At 52.7% G+C, this 22,532-nt stretch overlaps 1 protein-coding gene across 1 annotated transcript in view; it reads left to right on the top strand.

Annotated features, from left to right (window-relative positions):
- Nucleotides 1-21,551, top strand: part of GYPC (glycophorin C (Gerbich blood group)) — a 44,646-nt gene extending 23,095 nt beyond the window's left edge. The window contains exons 2-3 of the mRNA XM_068545288.1: nucleotides 18,666-18,716; nucleotides 20,856-21,551. Coding sequence (XP_068401389.1) covers nucleotides 18,666-18,716; nucleotides 20,856-21,052 — 248 coding nt within the window. The 3' untranslated portion in view covers nucleotides 21,053-21,551. The remainder of the gene's footprint in view (nucleotides 1-18,665; nucleotides 18,717-20,855) is intronic.
- Nucleotides 21,552-22,532: the final 981 nt, after the last annotated feature.

Here is a 22,532-nt window from a genome sequence, read left to right on the forward strand (position 1 = left end):
TTAATGTAGGCGAAACATAAATCACAAGACCTTTAGGGGAGAGAGATGCTGGGGAAATGGAGCAGGAGTGTTCCAGGGTGATGGATTGAGACATATTATAGTGTATCTCCATCAGCCAGGGAAACAGTGGGAGGATGGGACATAGGGGTGGTGGGGCAGGAGCAGTGAAGAGAAATGGCTTTTCCTCCCCGAGCACCGAGACAGCAGAGGGGCTTGAGCCAGGGGTGAGCAACTTCCTAGCTCCGTTGCCTGATGCAAAATGAGGAGGTGAACTGGTGACTTCCTGAAGCCCATATCCTGCCCTGATAGCCAGAGGACAGAAGAGGGCTAACAGCACAGAGGAAGTACTCAGGAAGCCCAACTCTTCCAGGAGATAAGCCAGCACTCCCTGACCCCCAAGCCACAGGAACTGGTCCCCTGTGCTTCCCCCCTAGGGACCCTGCATCCAGAGGCCAAGTGTGTGTGTATGTGTATTTGTGTGGGTGTGTGTGAGAAGGAGCTATTCTCAAATAAATGTGGATAATAAAAACTGTCATGTGTTGGGTACCAACCCCCTGGGAGCCAGGCATGTGTGTCCTTCTCTACAGATCAGTGAGCTGAGGGTTCGAGAGGGTCACATGCAACAGGGTCACACATCATAGTGGAGGAGCCTGGACTCACAGCCATATCCCTCTGCCATTGCAACCCATGCTCCCTTCACCCACAACAAGATGCCCCCTTGAAGCACTTTCAGACGATTTTTATAAAGAGCAGTTTGCTGATCTACATTCGCCCTTCTCTTTACCACCACCCCAAGCAACACGCTCCCAGTATTTAGATCAGAATGCACCCTCTCTTTCCTAGCACCCTTTTCAAACACAATTTCAGCAGAAAAAACAAATCACAGTGGCATCACTCAGTATCAGCTAATGTGTATTGCTCACAGACTCATCCCACACCATCATACACATCATCTCACGTCATCCTCACAACCGCCCCAGAGGCAGGCTCACTCATGGCCCCACTGCACACGTAGGAATGGTGAGGCTCAGGACCCTTCCACCCAGAGTGGGGAGAAGGCAGCAACTCTTAGTGCAGCGCCTACCCTGGCTTGAGGGGAGGAGAAGCACTCCAGGGAGTGGAGGAGGAACACGCTTTCCTTCCGTTGAGGATCCTTTGCTCCATCTTCACCTTTTGGGCCCATGAACTGAAGGTCCTGTGTCTCTAGGTCGCTCTGGCCTCCCGTTAGCACATCCGGGAGGGGAGTGGTAGTGTCTGTCTGTAGACCGCGAGCACTCCATGCCCTCATCTGACAGGCTGTCCCGAGGCTTTAACCGAGATCCCAGGGCAGCACAAGTCCCCAGCCACCTCCCACCACCCTCACTGTCCCGCTCGTTCTCCTGCTTGTCAAACCCCACGAAGGGAAGAGAAAAACATTTTCTGCCTCCTGTTCACTAACTGATGAGCCTCCTGGAAACCTAATAACAAAACGTGGCTAACGACGTCCTCATTCTTTACACATGCAGCCTGATTGAGGACATTTAGTCATGTAATTAGGTACCTAATTATGCTGAAAATGCAATTATATGATTTTTTAAGTGAATTAAGTGCTTGGAGAAGTGGTAAGGATTAGCGTACTTGATGCAGCTGGAGAGCTGGGACCGTGGAGGGCACGTCAGCGTGACCATGGGATGCACAGAGGCCGAGTGGTCTGTGCTTGAATCACATGGGTGAGCACGTGTGCGTATGCACACATGCACAGGTACGCACGCTCGCATGCGTGCACACACACACACAATGTTGGCTTCACCTCTGCAACAGTCTGCTGCCAACAAAGAACTTAATAAATGACAGCCATTAATATCACTGGGAGCTTTGTGTACATCTGTAGAGTGACTGTTTAATAGCTGACTTGGAGACTCTTAGGGAGGTTATTTATTTAACATGTGAGAGGCAGGTATGTAGAAAAAATAATGATAAAAGAGTCAGTTGGGAAATGTCAGAGGATATTTTATGCAACATCACTTATTCATTCACCTAGCATTGTGTCAGATGGTGAGGGGTCAAATACAACCCTCGCCCTCTAGTAGCTCAAAAATTAGTGCAGAGACAGACGACCGCAAAGCACTTTAATGATGATTTGAACGAGTTGTTCAGCAAACTACAGCCTGGGGGCTAAACCCAGCCTGTGGCCTATTTCAGTACAGTCAACTAGCTAAGAAGAGTTTGTACATTTTTAAAGGGTTGTGAAAAAAACCAGATAAACAAACGAACCGATAAAACAAAGAAGGACATGGAACAGAGACCATATGTGGGCTGCAAAGCCTAAAACATATACGAGAAAGATTGCTGCCCCTGCAGGAATAGAGGAAGGAACACACAAGCCCCATGCAGAAATCCGGGAAGGCTTCTCAGAGGAGGTGACGTGACCTGAACTCCATGACTGAGCAGGAACATCTATAGCACAGTGCAGCATCTCCACCTCTCAGGAGCTTCCTTCTGGCCAGCTGGCTCACCACACACAAGAAACAACAATAAAAGACAAATTTAGAGGATTTTTACCTGAAATGAGGGCTGGGAGAGTCCAGAGATTCTGAAATGTTGGGCAGTGGGACGTGGACTCGATGTGGCTGGCTGGTCCCCAACACCGAGGCAATGGAGAGGGACAGACAACTCAGATTCTCAGGCCCCATGGACTTGACGCCAGTGATATTAGCCCTTGAATCCCCAGAGGGTCCGTCCTGGGGACTGAATGATGTGGAAGAGAAAAGCTACAGGGAAGGGAGAAGGGCACACAGATGCCAAGGACGCCTGGACACCCCCAGGCCTTTCGGTCACCCCCATCCCCAGACCTGCCATCTCCCTGACATCTCAGCCCACGGGGACCACAGGCTGCACCACCCGGCCTCCCACCCCAGCCCCACTGAGCACAGCTTCCCTCTCCTGCAGCAGACGCCTGGCTCCTCAGGACACTGCTGACCCTCTTAGGTGGTGACCATTTCCCTCCCGCTCTTTACCACCAGGCACAGCGTGGAGATGGGCCACTTGGAGACAACTGTTATTCCTTTCTCCCTGATGCACATATCATGCTCTCCACCTCCAGGCAATCATCCGCCATCTCTCTCAGATACCACCTCCAGCATCCCAACCCCCCCAACACACACACTACTTACCTCAATTCCCCGCTTTTGGCATCAGTTTCTGCTCCTGCAGTCGTGACCAGAACGAGACATGCCCGGAGACTTCCAAAGTCTTCATTTCAACCATCCTGCTCCCCGACAGCTCCTGGCATTTCTAGCTCGGGCCCCTGCTGACTTCACATCTCCACTCTGGCAATTCCTCAGCCGCGTGGGCACCGCGAATCCAGTACCTGACCACTTCCTGCCGTCCACCACCCTCCATCGCCTCACTTCTTCCCCTGAGCATCTTAGACTCCACAGCCCATCATCAGAGTCCCTAGGAAAGACATTCCAAACCCACCACCTCTTGCCTCTCCCACGGAAGTCCGAGCCACCATCCTCTCTCCTCTGGATGGTACCATGGCCCCCAGCTGGTCCCCTTCCCCTGCACAGCGGCCAGAGCACCTGACAGCATGACGGTCACTTCATGTCACTCTTCTGCTCAAAATCCTTCCATGGCCCCCGTCTATTTTAGAATAAGGGCTGAAGCTTGTCCAGTGATCTCTAGGTCCATCATCCAGCCACTTTTAAGTCTCTGACTACATCTTCTACAGCTCACCCCGGGCTCACTTCACTCCGGCCACACTGGCCTGCTGGCTGGTCCTTAAATACACTGGGGCTGCTCCCACCCCAGGGCCTTTGCACCTGCTGTTCTCGCTGTGGGAGACACTCTTCTCCAGATATTCCCTCCCTCACCCCCTTCAGGGCTAAGTCAAATGCCACCTTCCCTGGCCACAGTATTTAAATTTGCGACTCCACTCACAGCCCCCTCCTCTCTTCTGCTTTGTTTTCTGTCTTTGCACTATCTAGTATACTCCATAGCTTGTTTATTTCTCCTTTTTCTTGTCTGTATCCTTATCCCTGAATGTAAACTCCAGAGAGACAAGAACCTTCAGCTATTTTGTTTACTGCTGTATCCCCAGATGGTTTCTGTTGAATGCCCAATGAACTCTCTTAACCTTTTCTCCTACTGGCCCAGGCTTGGATCAATAAATACAGCTCTTCCCCCTCCTGTGTACCTGAATTCAAACAGCTGACCATGGCTGGGAGCACACCCCACTCTCTCTCACACACACACACACACACACACACATGCACACACACACACACGCATACTCACACATCCTCACACTGACTGGTCCCACCTGTTGGTGTGATCCCAAACCTGAATTCTCTGTCCAATTGCTTCCCCCGCTCACCCCTCCAAGCACCAACATTATCAAGGGAGCTTATTTCACTGAAAAAATAAGTACCTGAAACGTGGAAAGAAGGTGTAGAAATCCTTTTGAGGAGCTTTGCTGTACAGGAGGGCAGAGAAAGGGGCCAGGAATGGGAGAGAGACAGGGTGTGAAGAAGGGAGGTTTGTCTTTTCTTAAGTTTGGAGAACAGCGGGCTGTCAGGGGGGATCTGCTGGGGGGGGCCGATTTGATGCCGCAGGAGAGAGGGGGGAGGTCTCAGCGGTGATGTTTATAGTGTGTGAGGAGGTGGAGTCTGGTACACACACAGGCCCCAGGGAGCACGGGGCAGCTGTAGACAGAGCAGGAGGAGAGCTGTGATGGGGGCCGCCCAGCCGCTGCAGGGGTGGGTGGCCCTGTTTCCCAGATACCGCTCCCCCTGGGCTCCTCCTGGCTCACTGCCTGCTTCGTCCTGGGCTCCACGTGTCCAAGCGCCAGGGCTCAGCTCTGGGTCCTCTCCTTCATTCACACTCGCGGGGGTCTGTGAGTACCATCAAGATGCTGGAGACCGCCTCCCCCCAGCCCCTCCCTCAGCCCTCACCTCTCCCCGAGCTCTCCCCAAGCAAGGGAGGAAACGTCCCTTGATTTACAAAGCCTCAGTCATTCATACACATTAGGGGGATCCACAGTGTTCAAGGAACTTAACTATAATGTATCATGCCAACCCAAGTAAACCAAGCACAAAAAATATTCATATATAAAGTTGTTCACACGTAGGTCCTAGATTACCAGCTTCTGTGCAAAAAAAAAGAAAATAGTTTTATTAACTAGTCTTCGAAACTAACCTTTGTGCATTTCACATCTAACAGGCTCCCTGAGCATAACACATCCTCAGCCAGCACTGATGTCGCCCCCCACAAGACCTTGCCCCCAGGTCCCCCTCCTAGTGAACCACAACTCCATCCTTCCTGCTCAGGCCCAAACTTTGACTCTTCTATTTTTTTTTTTTTCTTTATTTGCACACTCCACATCTAATCCATCAGCAAGCCCAAGTTGCCCCACAGTCCCAATATATCCAAAATCTCCCTGTCCCTCATCACCTGTACCACCATGGTTCTGGTCCAAGCACTTGCCTGGACCATGGCTGTAGCCTCTCCCATCCTTACCCAGGGTCTGTCCTCAGCACAGCAGCCAGAGTGACGGGCCTCAAGCACACACAGTTCATACGGCTCCCGCCGGATCCCCCGCCCTGGCCTCCCATCCCTCGCAGAGGCCCGTAGGGTCCAGCCTGCCGTGCCATCACTGCCCCTTCTACACTCTGCCCCTTCTCACTCACTCTGCAGCAGCCACACGGTCCCTGGGTCACCCAGGAACACATCGCCTGGCTGGTGTCTGCTTGGGACACTCATTCCAATGTCTGCAGGGCTCCCTTATTTCAGCCCGTATTAGTCCTTTCTGGCTGATGTAATGAATACCATAGACTGGGGGCTAAAACAACAGATGTGTATTTCTCACAGTTCTGGAGGCTGGGAAGTCCAAGATCAAAGCACCAGCAGATGTGGTGTCTGGTGGGGGGCCCACCTCCTGGTTCATAGCCGGCCGTCTTCTCTGTGGGTCCTCACGTGGCAGAAGAGCTGAGGGAGCTGTCTGGGGTCTCTTTTACAAGGACACTCACTAATCCCATTCATGAGGACTCCACCCTCATGACATAGTCACCCCCAGCAGCCTCCTAATTCCATCACATTGAGGGTTAGGTTTCAACATGTGAATCTGGGGGGGACCCAAGCATTCAGTCTAGCACAACCCCAAAGCCGCCCCCTCTGGGTGGCCTCCCTGATCACACTTCTGTTCACACTCTCTCCCCTTCTCCCTTCTTTATTTCTTCAGGATTTATCGCCCCCTGGCCTTATAGCATGGATCCATATATTTTTTTTTTTTTAAAGAAATTCACGTTCTTTTATTTATTTGTTTATTTATTTATTTTTGGCTGTGTTGGGTCTTCGTTTCTGTGCGAGGGCTTTCTCTAGTTGTGGCAAGTGGGGGCCACTCTTCATCGCGGTGCGTGGGCCTCTCACTATCGCAGCCCCTCTTGTTGAGGAGCACAGGCTCCAGACGCGCAGGCTCAGTAGTTGTGGCTCACGGGCCTAGTTGCTCCGCGGCATGTGGGATCTTCCCAGACCAGGGCTCGAACCCGTGCCCCCTGCATTGGCAGGCAGACTCTCAACCACTGCGCCACCAGGGAAGCCCCATGGATCCATATTTTTAACCCCCTATTGTCTGCTTCCTCCCATAGAATGGAAGCCCCCTGAGGGTGGGTCTTTGCATTGTTCACTGTTAGACCCTCAGGATCTAAAACAGGGAACATTAATATAATAAAAAAATTATACTTTAAAAAAAATAAAAGATAAAAATAAAACAGGGAACATGACGGACCCTCAGTGAACCTTCTCTGAAGGGATGATTCTAGAATGAGTTTTGGAATCAGACAGACCCCATCGCAGTCCCTCCTGTCACCACTGTGTGACCTAGGGCAAGTTCCAGTTTCCTCCACTGTAAAGTGATAGGCATTATAGCATCCACCTCGGAGGCTCTTGTAAGAAATTGCACCAATACATGCACCTATAAAGCAAGCCCCCAAATGGTGGCAATTACATCATTATCCATATCCAGAAAGGAGGGTTTCCAGTGGGAAGAGAGCCCCAGGCAATATAGTCCCTGGAGAAGTGGAGGCCAGGGGAGCGGCCGAGCCTTGGGGTGTGAATGGGAAAACAAACAAAGGCACAAACACAGATCTAGCAGGGGGCTGGCCCTGCTTTCACAGGGGTGTGGAGGAGGTGACATTCTCTTCAGATAAAGCGTCATAGCAGCCAGATGTCCAGGGTGCCCCCAGGGGGAGGCTTTATAACCCTGCCCTCTGCTCTCCCCTAAGCTGGAGAGGTCAAGTTCTTGGTCCCCACGCTGGTCCCCCAGCCTGAAATCAGGACTGGGAAGGGCATTGCTGGCCCATTTCCTGGGCTTCCGAATCTCACTGGGAGGCACAGCTTCTCCTTGCAGAACTGTCTTCTCCATCATACCTGGATCCTACCCACCAGCCACATCCTTGGCCCTGGCTGGGACATAACTGTCACCAACCTGAGATGCTCACGGTCCCGCCAGTGAAGGCTGGGGACCGTGCCTTAGAGGAGCCCCTGCGTCAGCCCAGGGGGGTCACTGGCGGGGCTGCGGGTCACAGGAGGTCATGTGTGTGCATGAATGTATATGTGGGTGTGGATGTGTGTGAAAACTATATATCAGAAGAAAACAATACCCCCATAACCTAGCCCCCACCCATAACCACCCAAAAGCCACCATCTCAGGAAAGTATATTTCCTTTCATTCCTTTTACTAAGACTTTTTTTTGCATATTTAACATACTTTATATTTAGAGTCCTGTTCCTTTCCATTAAATCATACTGTAAGCATTTCCTCCTGTCGCTCAGAATTCCCACCCATGCCTTCAGTAACTGCAGAACATTCTATCCTGTGGGTGTATCGTAATTGACAGAACGAGTTTCTCGACGTAGAGCATTTAGATTGTCCTCTTTTATTTTCCAGTTTAAACCCAATGGCAATACACTTTGCCAAGCATGAATCTTTGTTCCTGTTTCAGATGATTTCTCTAGATCAATGACTAGAAATGGAGTGTTTGACGCTCAGGGTGATACACTGGCCATAGAGCATATGAGAGAATGAAAGTTGCTCATTTGTGAGAATCCCACTTTGACCGAAGCTGTGCCAACACTGCAGTCAAGGATAATAAGTGACAGTCAAATGGCCAGTCTACGCCAGGCGCTGTCCTAGGTGCTCACCACGTACTAGCTCACAAGGAGCCTACAGAGGAGTGCCATCACATCGGACACACGAGGAGACTGGGGTTGCCACTGCCCAAGGTGGTCTAGGTGTGGGGCGGGGGGTTCGGTCGCCCTGCAGGACCGCCCCTCGTGCTGCCCCCGTCCACTCTGTGCCTGGCCGCCATGCTCAGCTCACCAGTATGCAGGGGAGCTTTCTGGGTACTCTCGGTCTTCCCACACCTAGATGGAGCTGGGGCTGGAAAACGCATGTCCAGAGCCTTCTGAGCTTCCGCCGGTTCTGGTGGAGCTGGGATCTGGGAAGCCAAGCAATGCAGATTGAGATACACAGTGCCTTTTCTGGCGCCTCAAACTATTGGGTTGGCCAAAAAGGTCGTTCGGGTTTTTCCGTACCATCTTACGGGAAAACCCGAACAAACTTTTTGGCCAGCCCCATATCTCCAAGAATCCACTTCCTTCCTCTGCCATTTTGGTGCCCCAGACACCTTCCTTTGGGGAAGCGCTTTCCTGCCGCATCGTGGGAGCCCAGGTGTACTTCGCTGAGTCAGCAGTGGCTCTTTTTCCTTCCCTGGGTCTCAGCGCGGTCAGCGCACACATGGGCATCCAGGGCAGCTGAGGGCCCTTTCAGAATCTCCAGAGAACAAGGCTGCAGTCTCCTGACGGGTCATTGATGAGAGGGCGCGGGCAGCTACCAGACCCTGCCACAGTGTCCCTGTTCCCTCGCCCAGCCGGGCAGGGGAGCCGGCAGAGGTGACAAATTCTCAGAGTGTGTTACTGTGCCAGGTCTCCAGCTGCATCACCTGGTCCTGAAAGAAAGGGTGCTGAGCTCAGGCCGTGGCCAGATCAGCTGTGACGGTGGCTGCTTGTCTGCGTTGCTGAGGGGGTACCAGGCCCCCCCAGTTCTAGTTGCTGAAGCCTCACATCACTCCCTTGCAAAGGGGGGTGTGTGACAGTGTTTGAAAGGAGCCTCGTGCCCTGTAAGCAGCACTTACGGTCGTGAGCTCAGCGGTTCTCAGAGGGAGGCTCCTGGACCAGCAGCACTGCGTGGGAACATGTGAGAAATGCAGAATCTCGAGTGCAACCCAGACCTGCTGACTCAGAATCTGGGCAGCGGGGGCAGTGACCCAGGGAGCTGGGACGTAACAGATCCCGTCCCCCAGGCACTTCTGATGCACAATCAAGCTTGAGAACCAGGGCCTCAGCTGTCAGTCCTGTTAGGCTGGGGTTTTACTATCTCTGTGTAACAGAGACAGGAAAGGAGGCTCCAGGACGTGGGGTAACTTGCCTGTGAAAGTCTGCGCTATGCCATAGGTGTCATCCTACCTCGAGATGGGAAGGATGGGTAACGTGCCATTTGAGAAGACTAGTAAGACTCCTAAAGTTGTTTAATTCCTTCCCTCCTTAGGGCCTTGCGTCTTGTACTCAGTGGATGGTGAGTAATTTATCTGTTCCCTCTTTATCCATAACTCAGCAAATTCCTCCCAGATGCTGCCAGGCTCCCAGTGTCCCTTTAGCCCTGAAAGAGAAACAGAGGCGTGAAGGATGTTGTTTCCCTGGAGGACCCGCCATACCGAACCCTCATTCCGTGCCAGGCTTGCCATGTGTGTCCGCCCTGGGAATCAGGCATTCTTTTCCTCTAGGGATCAGAGGTCAGAGGTCAGAGAGTCACCCCTGTGTGAGCTGCTGAAGCACGTGTAAGAGTCCAGAGGGGAGTCGAGGAGTGAGCTCTGAGTAGGCAGAGCCCCTCTCGGGAGGATGGAGAAAGATGGGGCCTTGGGAATGGACTGTGTCTGGGGACCTCTGAGCCCAGCCGAGCCTGGGGAGCCTGAGGCTGAGAAAATGGGCTGGATCTGGGTAGGGATCGGGAACAGAGCTGCAGAACTAGAACTACCCGTGAGGACAAATCCCACCTTCGAGGTGCCGCTCGACCTAGCCGGACAGAGTAAGACGAAGGAGGGGGCCGTCAGCTGGGAATGGCCACAGCATAAGAGGCCTTGACACCAGCTCCACACACCGACCCGGACACCGCACAAACCCCAGAGGCTGAGCGCGGTCCTGTGCACACACAGAGAGGAGGGCTCCAGTGCGCCCCTCTCCCGGAGGGGTGTGAGGGCCTCCGGAGCCTGGACCCTGACCTTGGTCAGAGCAGGGACGCTATCTCACTCTCGGGTGACATCCGCCTCCTCTCCTCCTCAGCTTCCGTTTCCTCTTTTTTTTTTTTTTTTTTATAGATTTATTTATTTATTTATTTATTTTTGGTTGTGTTGGGTCTTCGTTTCTGTGCGAGGGCTTTCTCTAGTTGTGGCGAGCGGGGGCCACTCTTCATCGCGGTGCGCGGGCCTCTCACTATCGCGGCCTCTCCCGTTGCGGAGCACAGGCTCCAGACGCGCAGGCTCAGTAGTTGTGGCTCACGGGCCCAGTTGCTCCGTGGCATGTGGGATCTTCCCAGACCAGGGCCCGAACCCGTGTCCCCTGCATTGGCAGGCGGATTCTCAACCACTGCACCACCAGGGAAGCCCCCCGTTTCCTCTTAAACTTGTGCTCCTTTCACCATGAAGATCAGTGGGCTTGATAAAGAGACAGGCAGGTGCAAATCAGAAGTTAAATAGTTGGGTCTCCTCTCCCAGTGAGCTAAAGCCACACCAGCTGTCTCCGGGGCAGGCTTTCTCCTCCTCCCAGGAAGAGAAAACCTGCTGAGCTCCTTTCGGTGGTCTCAAGTCTGAGCCTCTGTTGACGCCTGCTGAACCAGACACCTCTCCAGCACCCCCGACCCCAGCCTGAGCAGCGGACGGAGACCAAGCTCCAGCATCCTCCCCAGCACCAGGCACAGCAGCCGGACTGGGATCTTCTCCTCCCCTTCTTCCTGCCTCTTTTGAATTCCATTTTCTTAGAAACCCTCAGATCCTCAGGAGGCGGTGGGCGCAGGGCGTGGGGTGGGAACGGTGGTTCCCTTTCCTCACTCTGTGCCCTGGGGATATTTGCTGCCTCCTGAACAAACCCCAAACCCCACAGAGCCCAAGCTGACAAGGTCCCCTCTCTCAGAGGAGCGTCCGCATGTGGACAGTGGCGAATTCATCTTGCTCAGCAGACCCTGGTCTCCCCAGATGCGCCCTCACCCCCCGCCCCCAACTTTAGGGCTTCTTGCTGACTCCCACTGCTGCCACCATCCTGGGCTGGGGAGACAGGGGCTCCATTTTTTATACTCTGGCCCCAGGAACAGAGACAAAGCAGTAAAATTTCCTTTTACTTAGACCCTGTAGCTTAACTGAGGCAGACTGGTCATTGTATTGGAATAAGGCTCAATTTAAAAAAACCAAAAAGCTCAGGGATAATAGCAGGGAAATATAGGTGGAGGAAAGCCTGGACACTCTGGGTTGTGAGTTACAGCATCCTCAGCTTTCAGTTCCCGTCCCCTGAGCACATCCCCCAAACGACACTGCCTGAGTGTGAAAACTCCCTGAGCAAGGATCCAGAGGCAGGAAGACCCCCTCTCCTGCCTCTGCCCCCAGGCTGCATCTTCCCCAGTTTACTGATGCCGGGAATGGCTCTGTTCTCCAGAGCAGGGAGTCTACCTCTCCTTACCCCCTCGCAGGCCCCAGTTCTTCACCCGCCAGTGTTTTGACGTGGCTGGCATGTTGCAGCCTGCAAGGCTTCGGTACCCGCCAGACATCTGTGCTTTTTTATATAGCAGCATCAGGCACCAGGGCAACAGGGAAGGCAGGATCACAGCCAGGAGGAGGAAAGCGTGGCTGGATCATTGGATGGGGTTTCAGAGCAGTGTAATAACATTGCACAGCACTCTGGCAGCCCTGGGGTTGGGGAGATTGTTTATAAGGTGACACACAGGGACCATGAAGGCAATAGTTTTGACCTTGAGAATGGCAGGCACATTCTGACAAAAGGCAGGTCATAATCCACATTGGCCTCGCCTGACCAGGTACTTTGTCTGGAGAATTTGGTCTGCAAGCCCGGGGAAGGGGACACAGGCTCTCTGCACAGGTAGGAAGGGTGACCTGCCGGAGGCTGCAGGCAGGTAACCCCCCTCCCCAGCATACAACCTGCAGCTGCCGGGACCCCAGACCCCGACACCCGATGACCAGGATCCCAGGAGGCAGGCCCACGTGGAGGTCCTCCTGCTTCACCTCCCCACCGTGAGCTTTCCCTCCACGTCCTTCTCTCACCACTGCTGCTGGCATCACCCACTCAGCACCTCAGCAGGCCAGCCTTGGGGACCACCTCCTCCAGGAAGCCTTCGTGAGAACCCAGAAACCTACCCTTTCCAAAGTTACCCACAGACATCCTTGTCTCTGCTATATGGTCTGCTCCTTGAAGGCAGGGGCCTTGCCTTAACTATCCACCACGTTGCTGGGATGTAGTAGGTGCTAAAGAAAGTTTATTTTTAGTTAATTTTTATTGGAGTATAGTTGATTTACAGTGTTGTGTTAGTTTCATGTGTACGGCAAAGTGAATTTGTTACGCATATACATGTATCCACTCTTTTTTTAGATTCTTTTCCCATATACACCATTACAGAGTATTGAGTAGAGTTCCCTGTGCTACACAGTAGGTCCTTATTAGTTATCTATTTTACATATAGTGGTGTGTATATGTCAATCCCAATCTCCCATTTATCCCTCCCCCTGTTCCCCCTTGGTAACCATAAGTTTGGTTTCTCCATCTGTGACTCTATTTCCCAGGCACATCTTTACTGCTCATTTTGACACTTAAACACACAGAGTCTAACTTTTCATGTAAATGTGCCGTGTCTCCTCAACCAAGTCCTAAACCTTCTGGGGACAGACCTCATCCTCTCTGCATCCGGTGAAGCCTGTGGCTGGGCAAATGCTGACTGCTCAGCCAACCTTGGCTGGCTTGCAAGAGAGATGGACAGTGGATAGTGAGCTATCCGTTTCTTTCCTTGGGGCTCTTATATTCTGAGACCAATTCTTCCCCTGTTGTAGCTTGAATGCTACACCCTTTCAGTGCGAGATAACAACAGACCATCAAAGAAAAGTAAATGTCTTTGACCTTTTTCTTACCACAAAGGAAAGTCAGTTAGTAAACGTCAGTGGTCAGCTGATTTCTACTTCACTTGCATCAGGCCTTTGAGGCCAGAATCTAGAAAAGGAAGGAGAAACTCCAGTGTGAGCCAAGGAGAACTATCTAGGGTCACAAACGTTCCTGTCCTTCCCCTGAACTCAAGCCAGCCTCACGCAAAGCCATCACCCCCCAAGCCCCCTGAAAAAGAAGGCTCTCAGTGTAAGTAGCACAGAGCAAACCATCAAGCAGCAGATGTGGTTGCCACGTCTGCCAACTGCTGGCATTGACACCGTTGTCATGGCATGAATTCTTCAAGGACTTGATGGCAAACCTTTTGGTCAACAAGCGTTTCCCTTCGTGCTACTAAGGCTCAAATAATCTTACTCTTCCCAGAGTCTTCTGCCCCGTGCCTGAATTCTTCCTCTTGGCTGGACCAGGTGGGCGATGGGAAACAGGAATGGGGTGCTTCCTGCAGGACCCCTGAGGCAATAGGAAAAACCATTAGAGGTGGGTCAGGAGGTGCTGAAGACAAACCCTTGCAGGAAAAAGCACTTCCCAGCACAGCTTCATCGGAAAACACAAGAGAAGCAAGGCTCTTGGTGGCAACAGGAGGGTCGACTTGTGTCCCTGGAGCCAGTGCCTGAGCACTGCTCTCTGTTGACGTCTGAAAAGCACCCCTGGAGCCCTGAGGATCCAGCCGCTGCTAAAGTGCTGCACCCTGTTAGCTGTGCCCAAGCTGCCAGCTGGAGCGGAGAATGTCGCCTGCATGAGGGGCAGCACCTCTGCACCCTGCTACCTCCCAGGGGTGCTGCCTTTGACCAGGAAACACGCGGCTGACCACCCTGCAGACCTAGAGAATCAGCAGGGCTCTGGCTGCAGCCACATTGCAGATGGCACAGGAGAGAAGCCATTCCCAACCATGGCAGCTTGCGCTCTGGAGAGAGCACACATTTTAGAGCCGGGGATCCCAGGTTACAACACAGACTCTGCCTCTTTTGGCTGTGAGATGTTGACCCCTTGCTCAAGCTCTCTGGGGACAAACACTTCCCTTTTGCTCGCTTGCTATGAGGAACATAAGTGGCAACTTCACCCAGAGCCTGCTGCCTAGTAAGTCCCCCTCCCCCTCCTGCTCCCCCTGAGGCTGAGCCCCCAGGACTTGTGTCAGAGCTTCCCTAGTCCTGGAACATTCTTCCCACCCCCGACATTTCCCAAGACCTCTAGGAAAGCATTGGTCTCCCTCCCTGATCCGTGCCCTCACTCCCCACCATGCCTCCATGGGAGGTGGTGACTTCCCTGCCTGTGAGCTGGGGGCAGGAACAACCCTTCCCTTCCCCTCCCTCTCTGGATCCACAGCTACGGGAAACATCTGTTGTCCCTGCCCTTGGCCCTGGCCTTGTGGCAAGGCCTGCAGCTGAGTGGCCACACCGGGGTGTTCAGAAGCCCAGAGGTGTCAGGCTGTTTGGCCATTCCGCCGCCATCACCCACATCAGCCTTCACTGGTATGAGGCTGTGCTTTGTTCTCCATCTGCCTGCTCCTTGCTTGATCTCTTAGACGGGCTACCCTTGAACCCGACACTGTAGGACACGAAGGGTTTCGTGTATTCCCTCTTGTCGTGCTGTCGTCTAAATCACGGTCTCCGAAAATCGTGGTAAATGCCGCCCTCAGTAAGAAACCCCCTTTACACTGTGACTCAGATGCATATGCTTGTGGTGTGTGTGTGCACAAAAGAAATCAGAGCTCCCCAAACAGTATCCCGACTGCCTATGATGGATCTGGTGGTTTCTAAGCTATTTTCTCTGTCTCTTCTCTCTTTTCCTGTTTTGGTTTCTGTCTTCATTTCTCCCTCCCTTTCTCTTTCTTTGCCTCTTTCTCTCTCTAGCTGGTTGTGACCCACCAGTGACTTGGGGCTTCCTGTGTGACAAACACTGCCCTAAATAATTCATCCATCACAATCACACCACCCAGGGAAACTGTAAGCCCCCTGAGGTCAGAGACTCACGTTTTGTTTCTTGGAAGCTCTCCTGGTCCCTGCAGTGATACGGGAAAGAGAGACACTGAGCATCCGGTGCTGTCTGACTGTCAGCCGGACGATGCTGGGAATTCACGACCAGCATCCAGCGTCTGCCTGGACCCACAGCTTCTGGGAACTGGTCCCTTAGGTGAATGGCATTGAATTCCATGCAGACCAGAGTAATAATAAGACTCACAATCAAAACAGTGGCTACAACGGAAAAACACCTATTCTGAGCTACGTACCACATAGTAACTGTCTATATAACATATATACAATATTTGTCACGTGTGTGTGTATCATTTCTAACACTTACCGCAAAGTGGGTTTGTTATCCCTGTTTACACACACAGAAACTAAAGCCAGTCGGTATTAAGCATTTCACTGAATACGCGGCCGTTGAGTCAGTCACGCCAGGATTTGAACCCAAGGGCCATCAGAGTGATGGGGACAGTGCAGGGCACAGTTTCATCCTCTGTTCCCCAAACAGGACTAGGTTTTCAAATAACTCTCAACAACGGTTACTCTGTGCCAGGCACGCAGGACTATGAGTAAGACAGATGTGGTTCTGGGACTCGAAGAGCTTTCTCTCTGGCGGGGACGTTGCAACCTTGAGGAGAGCTAGGAAGGAAACGCGCAGGGCGCTTTGGGTCTCTAAAGAAAGGGTGAAGGCCACTCATGCTTGTCCAGTCTCAGGAGTAGACCGTTGTCTGTTCTGATCTCAGATGCACACTTGGCCATAAATAACACTTTTCTTTGCCATAAAATCCACCCCCCTCAAGCTACTCATCGGCCCCCACCCCAGTTCCTGAGCTCAGAGTGATTCTAATCCCAAGCTCCTACTTACCCTTGAAACTCAGCAAGGGCTGGACTCTCATTCCAGGCTCGTAATCCAGTTGCACAGCAACCCATCAACTTCCTGGGAGGGATCCAAGCTCACTCCAACTAGCCTTCTGCAAATATCTCATACCATTGCTGCTGGCTGAAACAGCATGAGGTGGTGTAGCCAGTGAGGACTCTCACTGCAGCATCTCCAGAAGCAAGAGATCAAAGCCCAGGTTTCAGGACCCTAGGTACCATGGATGGCAAGCAGTCATTTGGGGAGAAAACTGAGAACTAGAGAGAGGTGAGGGGCTGTTGTAGGGGCTAAGCTCTCTGCCTGAAATGCTTATACTCTTGTTTGTACCACAAACTCCTATTCATCCTTCAAGGGGCCATCCTGATAAACCCTCTCTGGGAAGCCTTCTCTTACACCAGCAGTTCTCAACCCTGAGCGTGCATCAGAATCACCTGCAGGCCTGTTACCACAGATTACTGGGCCCCAGCCCCAGCGTTTCTGGTACAGTAGGTCTGGGGTGGAGCCCAGGAATGTGCATTTCTAACAGGCTCCCAGGAAATGCCGCTGTTCCAGAGACCACACTTTGACAACCACTGTCTTATACCATCCCCACCTTCCCAGACAGGCCCAAGCTTCCTCCTCTGTGCCAGTTCTGACCTAGGTGGCCGGTCTGGCCAGGCTGAAGTGTCACTGCCCTGGAGTCCAGTCACATGGTGCAACTTGAACAAATTCAGCTCTGGTCCTTACGCCCAAGCCAAGAAATTCACTCCAAGTGATCCAAGCCGAATACCTCTGGTCCTCACCCAGCTTACCCAGGCTCACCACTGAGCAGGGCCCTGCAGGGTTAGGTATGTCATCTTGAGGCTGCTCAGGCTCAAACAGGAGAGATTCTGACCCAGAGAAATCAATTACACTTTTCTGGAACTCAGCTTCCAAATCTGTAGAAAGGGGACAATAATAACTGCTACTGAATGGCATTGTCACAGGGGCTATTCGAGTTAAAACACATTAAGTGCTAAGAACAGTACCTGGCACATGGTAAGCAATTGCTAATTGTTTTTAAAAGAAGAAATAGCAGTCCTTTCTAATCCTGGCTGCCTTGGACAAACTGACTTAAGAAAGGCTTGCTTTCACCTGGAAAATTCCTAACAGCAATCCTGGGTGTTTGAGCTTCTACAACCATCCATGCCAACTTAAGGAAGGGGCTATTCTTTCTTGCTGAAGTGGGAGGTGCTCAGTGATGGAGTAAGTTCTAGAACTCTGGCCTCTGCATGCATTCATTTATTGTGTGCATTTATCTCCTCGATCATGCATTCAGTAAATGTTTAGAGTACCTACTATGTGCTAGATACTAAGTCCCAGGCTGCACTTGACCACCCTGGATTGCAAAGTCCAGCATCCATTTGACCTTCTCCTGTCTGTACTTCCCTCCCCCTGCCCTGATACCTGCTCTGTCTCTTTGCTGACTTGAGGCCTTGTTTTCTCCTCTCCCCCACCTCTAGGCTCTGTGCTGGCCTCAGAGTTCCCAGCCTGGCTCTCCTCCTCCGGGCCTCAAGCCTGGACCGCCCCCCCCCCCCACTTCCCTCCACCACCAGCCAGCTTCTTATCAGAAAGAGGCATCTGGCAGCTGCGCTGGGGAGAATGACCTCATCACGCTATAATTAAAGTGATTATCTGAGCGGAAATGACTATTATGAAGCAGCCTTCTCTGCTTTAATACGTGGAGCCCTTGTAACGGGAACATGGGATTTCCATGTGAACACTGATATTTCCGTGCTCTAATAAATCCTTCCTCTCACACATATCCCAGAGGAGAGGTCCCTGCTCTCCTGGACATCGTAGCCTTCTGGCTAGACCACTGAGCTTCTGAAAAACGCACTTAATAACTTGGATAGCACCACCGAGTGGCCCTTCCCTCAGAAGAAGGATGCAGAGGCCTGCGGAGGGTCTTAGGGAGGGATCTCTGGATAGGAGCCCTCCTGGGAGGGGCATCTTCAAGTGAGAAGAGAGAAAGTGCCCCCCAGAGAGCACAGCCTTAAGTCCCGGCCTCAAGCTCGCCCACCAGACCAGCTGTGTGACGGTGGGCACATCACTCTCTGAGCCTCAGTGTCCCACCTGTGAAATGGGTTAATAATACCATGTACCTGGTGTACTAGATGGATGGCAACTAAACCAACACCTGACATGTGTAGACACCCCACAGGTGGCCTGTTTTTACCATCATCATGAGAAAAGCTGAGGGCTGAAGAGGCAGGTGACACTGCACTAAACACAGTCGTGCCTGCCCTCACACCCCCGCAGGTGTCTGGTGAGCATCTGCAGGTGCAGGCAGGGCTCTGGGTCAGGGATGCAGCAGAGGTCCCTCACATATGGCTGGCTCAGTCCTGGAGATGCCATAATGGGGTCTGATAGCACTGGGAGTGACACGATGCGCTCCAGCAACGGTCAGCGGACATGGAGAGCCTGGGCCCGGCTCTGTGTGCCCCCGGCCGGAGGCCTGTCTGCGTGCCACGCAGTTTCCCATGCACCCTGGGCCAGTGCACGGCATGGGCAGCCGTCCTCTCTCACCTCAGGCTCTTCTGTTCTGTCCACAGAGCCCGACCCCGGGATGGCCTCGAGTGAGATAGACATCGCCGTCATTGCAGGTATGCTGTCTGGGGGCCCCTCAAACAGCCAGGAGGGCCAGAGGAAACACTCAAGGGAGGACCTGCCATGACCCTGCTTTCCTTCCCTCAAGGGTGGTTTGAAGGTGGACCGGGGGACTCTGGCTCTGTAAGAAAATGTCCAGCACAGCATCCTGGTGGGTGAGGTGCCAAGGCACCTGCATCAGGGCCTGTCAGGACCCTAGATCCACAGGGAAGGGGGGCTGGAGGGAGAGCCGCTCTGGTGAGGGAGGGGTGCAGTTGGAGGGCCGACCAGGGTTCCCTGACTTCTCTCCCGGCTCCCTCAAGCCACACTGCTCCTTGTCCTAGGTCTCACGCCCCTGTCTCTCCATCCTAACCCTGCCCTAGCCTTGCTCTGAACCCCACACTGGCCCCCACTGGTCACAGCTGTGACCCCAAACTGTGTTTCAGGACAGACTAAGTCTGTGAGCTATAGCTTGCGGTGTCCTTCTGAGCTTCACACTTCTCCCTAGCTCATTGCTAGCTCAGGGAACTTCGCATTTCAACATAAATAAATAAAAGCAGGCAATCACCCTGATGTTCTCCTACTCACTGAACGGCTGAAACTTCTGTTCTCTTAGACAATACCATTAACATCATGCAGACAGAAGTGTCCCCTAAAGGCAGCGGGGAGTTGAGGAAATTGTCCCACAAAGCTGGGACTTGGGAACGGTTGTAGCCTCTACATATTCTCCAAAGGCCCCTCCCCCAGTAAACCCACCTTCTAAGTCAAGGCAGAGGGTTTGTTCTGGGGTTTCAAAGCAAACACCTGACACCTGAACTTGAACCTCCCCACATGAGAGTGCCACCCGTTAGTCCTACCCAAACTCTTTTGTCCTACCCTCTCACCCCATCACTCCAAAGCCCTGAGTGACCCGCTCCTTCTGACCAGCCCTCTAGCCACACCTCCCAACCCCTCCTGCAGACCCACCCCCCAGGAGCACAGGGGAGCCGTGGGCTGAGGAGCACACATCACACTTCACCAGGGGCAGCCCTCGCCCCCGCCCGCTCCTGGTGCCCAGAGGGCAGCCGGCTCAGCCCAGTCTTCCTGGCACTTTCCTGGTTCTAGCACTTCAATCCCATGCCCAGGAAACCCCTCAGCTGGGACTGTCCTGCTTTTAAAACTCAGAGTTATCAGATTTACAAAGTATAGAAGAAACGCTGAGGGATGGAGTGATCTGCTCTGCAGGGCCAGGAGAGTAGGGCAAAGGAGTCTTCTTAGAGGAGGTGGTAGAGGCTGGATTCTGAAGGCAGCATCCAAGTTTACCAGGAAGGCAAGGGGAGGGGAAAATATTTTCAGCAGAGAGAACATGTGCAAAGACATGGAAAAATGGTCAAATAAAAAGTGTTTGGAGAATCGTAAATCGGCCAGAGGGACTCCAGTAAGAAGAGTTTGAAAATGATTGCAAGTCCTAAATACTGAAGTGTTACAAAGGTTTAGAGAGGGCCATTCATCTGAAGATTAAAGGAGAACTTCGATTGAACATGAATGCTTCTTGGCAGGGAAAGATATCAAATTGTTAACTGCAGTGATTTCTGAGCCGAAGGATTAAGGACATGTTAACGTCCATTTATTTTTCTCTGTATTTGCCAGGTTTTAAAAAATGATTGTGTCTTTATAAAATAATGTTTCCACCCTTTTAATAGCTATATATAAAATACCTAATTCTTTGAGTTAAACTGATCTCTAAAAAAAAAAAAAAAAAAAAAAAAATCCCTGAAAGTTCCGAGCCCCGTGAACCTATCAGCTTTAGGCACACCCGCGAGTTGCGTTCTGTGGCTGGTGCACTGAGGTCTGCCTTCGTCAGTGGAATGGGAGCGCCTCGGAGCAGGGCCAGTTCTGGGATAAGATTCCAGCCTCAGTCTGAGGATGCTGAACAGAGGGAGAGGGGAGGTCAGGGGTAGCTTAGATGGGCCCAGGTGAGGGGCAAGTGCCCTGGGCAGGGCAAGAGTGAGGCAGGAAGGAGCCAGCCTGTCTGGGCTTGGTGTCCGTCCAGCAGTGTGTCCGTCCCAGCACAACCTTGTGGGTCCTGCCTGCGTCCTCCCCCATCGCGGTCCGGCCTCTCCCCGCCCCCCCCCCCCCCCGCCCCGACACAGAGCCCTGTGCTTCCGCTCCCGCAGGCGTGATCGCGGCCGTGGCCTTCGTGCTGGTCTGCCTCCTCCTCCTCATGCTGCACTACATGTACCGGCACAAGGGCACGTACCACACCAACGAGGCCAAGGGCACGGAGTTTGCCGAGAGCGCCGACGCGGCCCTGCAGGACGACCCGTCCCTCCAGGACAACGGTGACAGCAGCAGAAAGGAGTACTTCATCTGAAGGACTTTACCAGGACTCACCTCCCCCCAGCGCCTCTCCCTCCAGGAGAGAAAGCCCCACCCCACCCCCCACCCCCCACCTGCAGCACCAGGCAGCCCGCGAGCGCCCCCCTCGCACCCCAAGACACGCACCTCGCCTGGGACACTGGGTGCCGCCCAGTGGGGGAGGGAGCGAAGGAGGAACCCAGCTGGAGAGGCCTCTCCCGGGGACCCAGGCAAGCTCTGCCAGAGGGAAGAGCGGGAGGAGGTCAGCTCCTCCTGGGCCGTGCACGTTGCCACCTGCGTGCGGGGCATGGAAGTCCGCGCTGGGTGTGAATGGGGCTGTGGGCCTAGGAGCTGGGGAGCAAGGGGTGAGTCATCGTCACGCCGACTGCGGATAAAGACATCAAATGTCAGCCCTTGACATTTGGGGGGAACAGCAGGTGCCGGAGCTCAAAGGCACCTTTGTCTCCCGTGGATGCAGCTCTGAATGATTGCAAATAAATCTGAAACGTAATGGAGCATTCAGAGTCAAATGACATGACTGTGATTGTTTAGGGAAAGATAAAGGCTGTCCAGGGCTTACTTGTTATCCATGAAATTTTGTGTTCTCTGATCGACTCTGCCAGCTGATACTGGGACGGCCACTTCGGGCTCCACGGGGCAGTTGTCAGAGAACACAGTGTGTACAGATGGCTCCTGGGCCCCACCAGGGAGGGAGAGAGGGAGGGCCCAGTGACCAGCATGCGTCTTCCCCACCTGGGCACAGCTTCAGGGAACAAATGCACGAGTGCAGTGTCCCTCTAGAAATAGGTTGCCCCAGCCCCCAGGGCACTAGCTGAAGCACTGGTTCCCAAATGCCTGGTATTAGAAAGAATGGACCTGTTAAAAATACGAGTGAACCCCATCGGAAAAGGGTTCCCAAGCCCAATTCTAACGCGTGGCGGAGGCTTCCCTACAGCAACAAGCAGTTCAACTCAATGCTGACACTGTCTCCCGGAGACAGAATCAGATTCCACAGGTAGAGGGCTCAGTCCTACAGGACCACCCTCACCACAGACGTCAGTGACAAACCCACCAGCCACAAACTGGAGGTTCCAACGACCCCCTCCGGGGGTTCAATTGATTTGCTAGAAGGGCTTGCAGAACTCAGGAAAACCAGTTTACTCACAGATTACCGATTTACTATCAAAAGTTATTGAACCCCAAACTGCAAACTATTATGTATACAATGGATAAACAACAAGGTCCTACTGTATAGCACAGGGAACTGTATTCAGTATCCTGCAATAAATCATAACGTAAAAGCATACAAAAAAGCACGTGTGTGTGTAACTGAGGAAAAGAATATATGTGTGTAACTGAGTCACTTTGCTGTACAGCAGAAATTAACACAACATTTTAAATCAACTATACTTCAATTAAAAAATATATATATATGTAAGGTTATTAAAGGTTAAGAATCTACAACCAGGTAAAGTGATAGCGTAGGATGAGGTCCT

This window comes from Eschrichtius robustus, chromosome 5 (assembly GCF_028021215.1).
Source record: "Eschrichtius robustus isolate mEscRob2 chromosome 5, mEscRob2.pri, whole genome shotgun sequence".
Lineage (NCBI taxonomy): Eukaryota > Metazoa > Chordata > Mammalia > Artiodactyla > Eschrichtiidae > Eschrichtius > Eschrichtius robustus.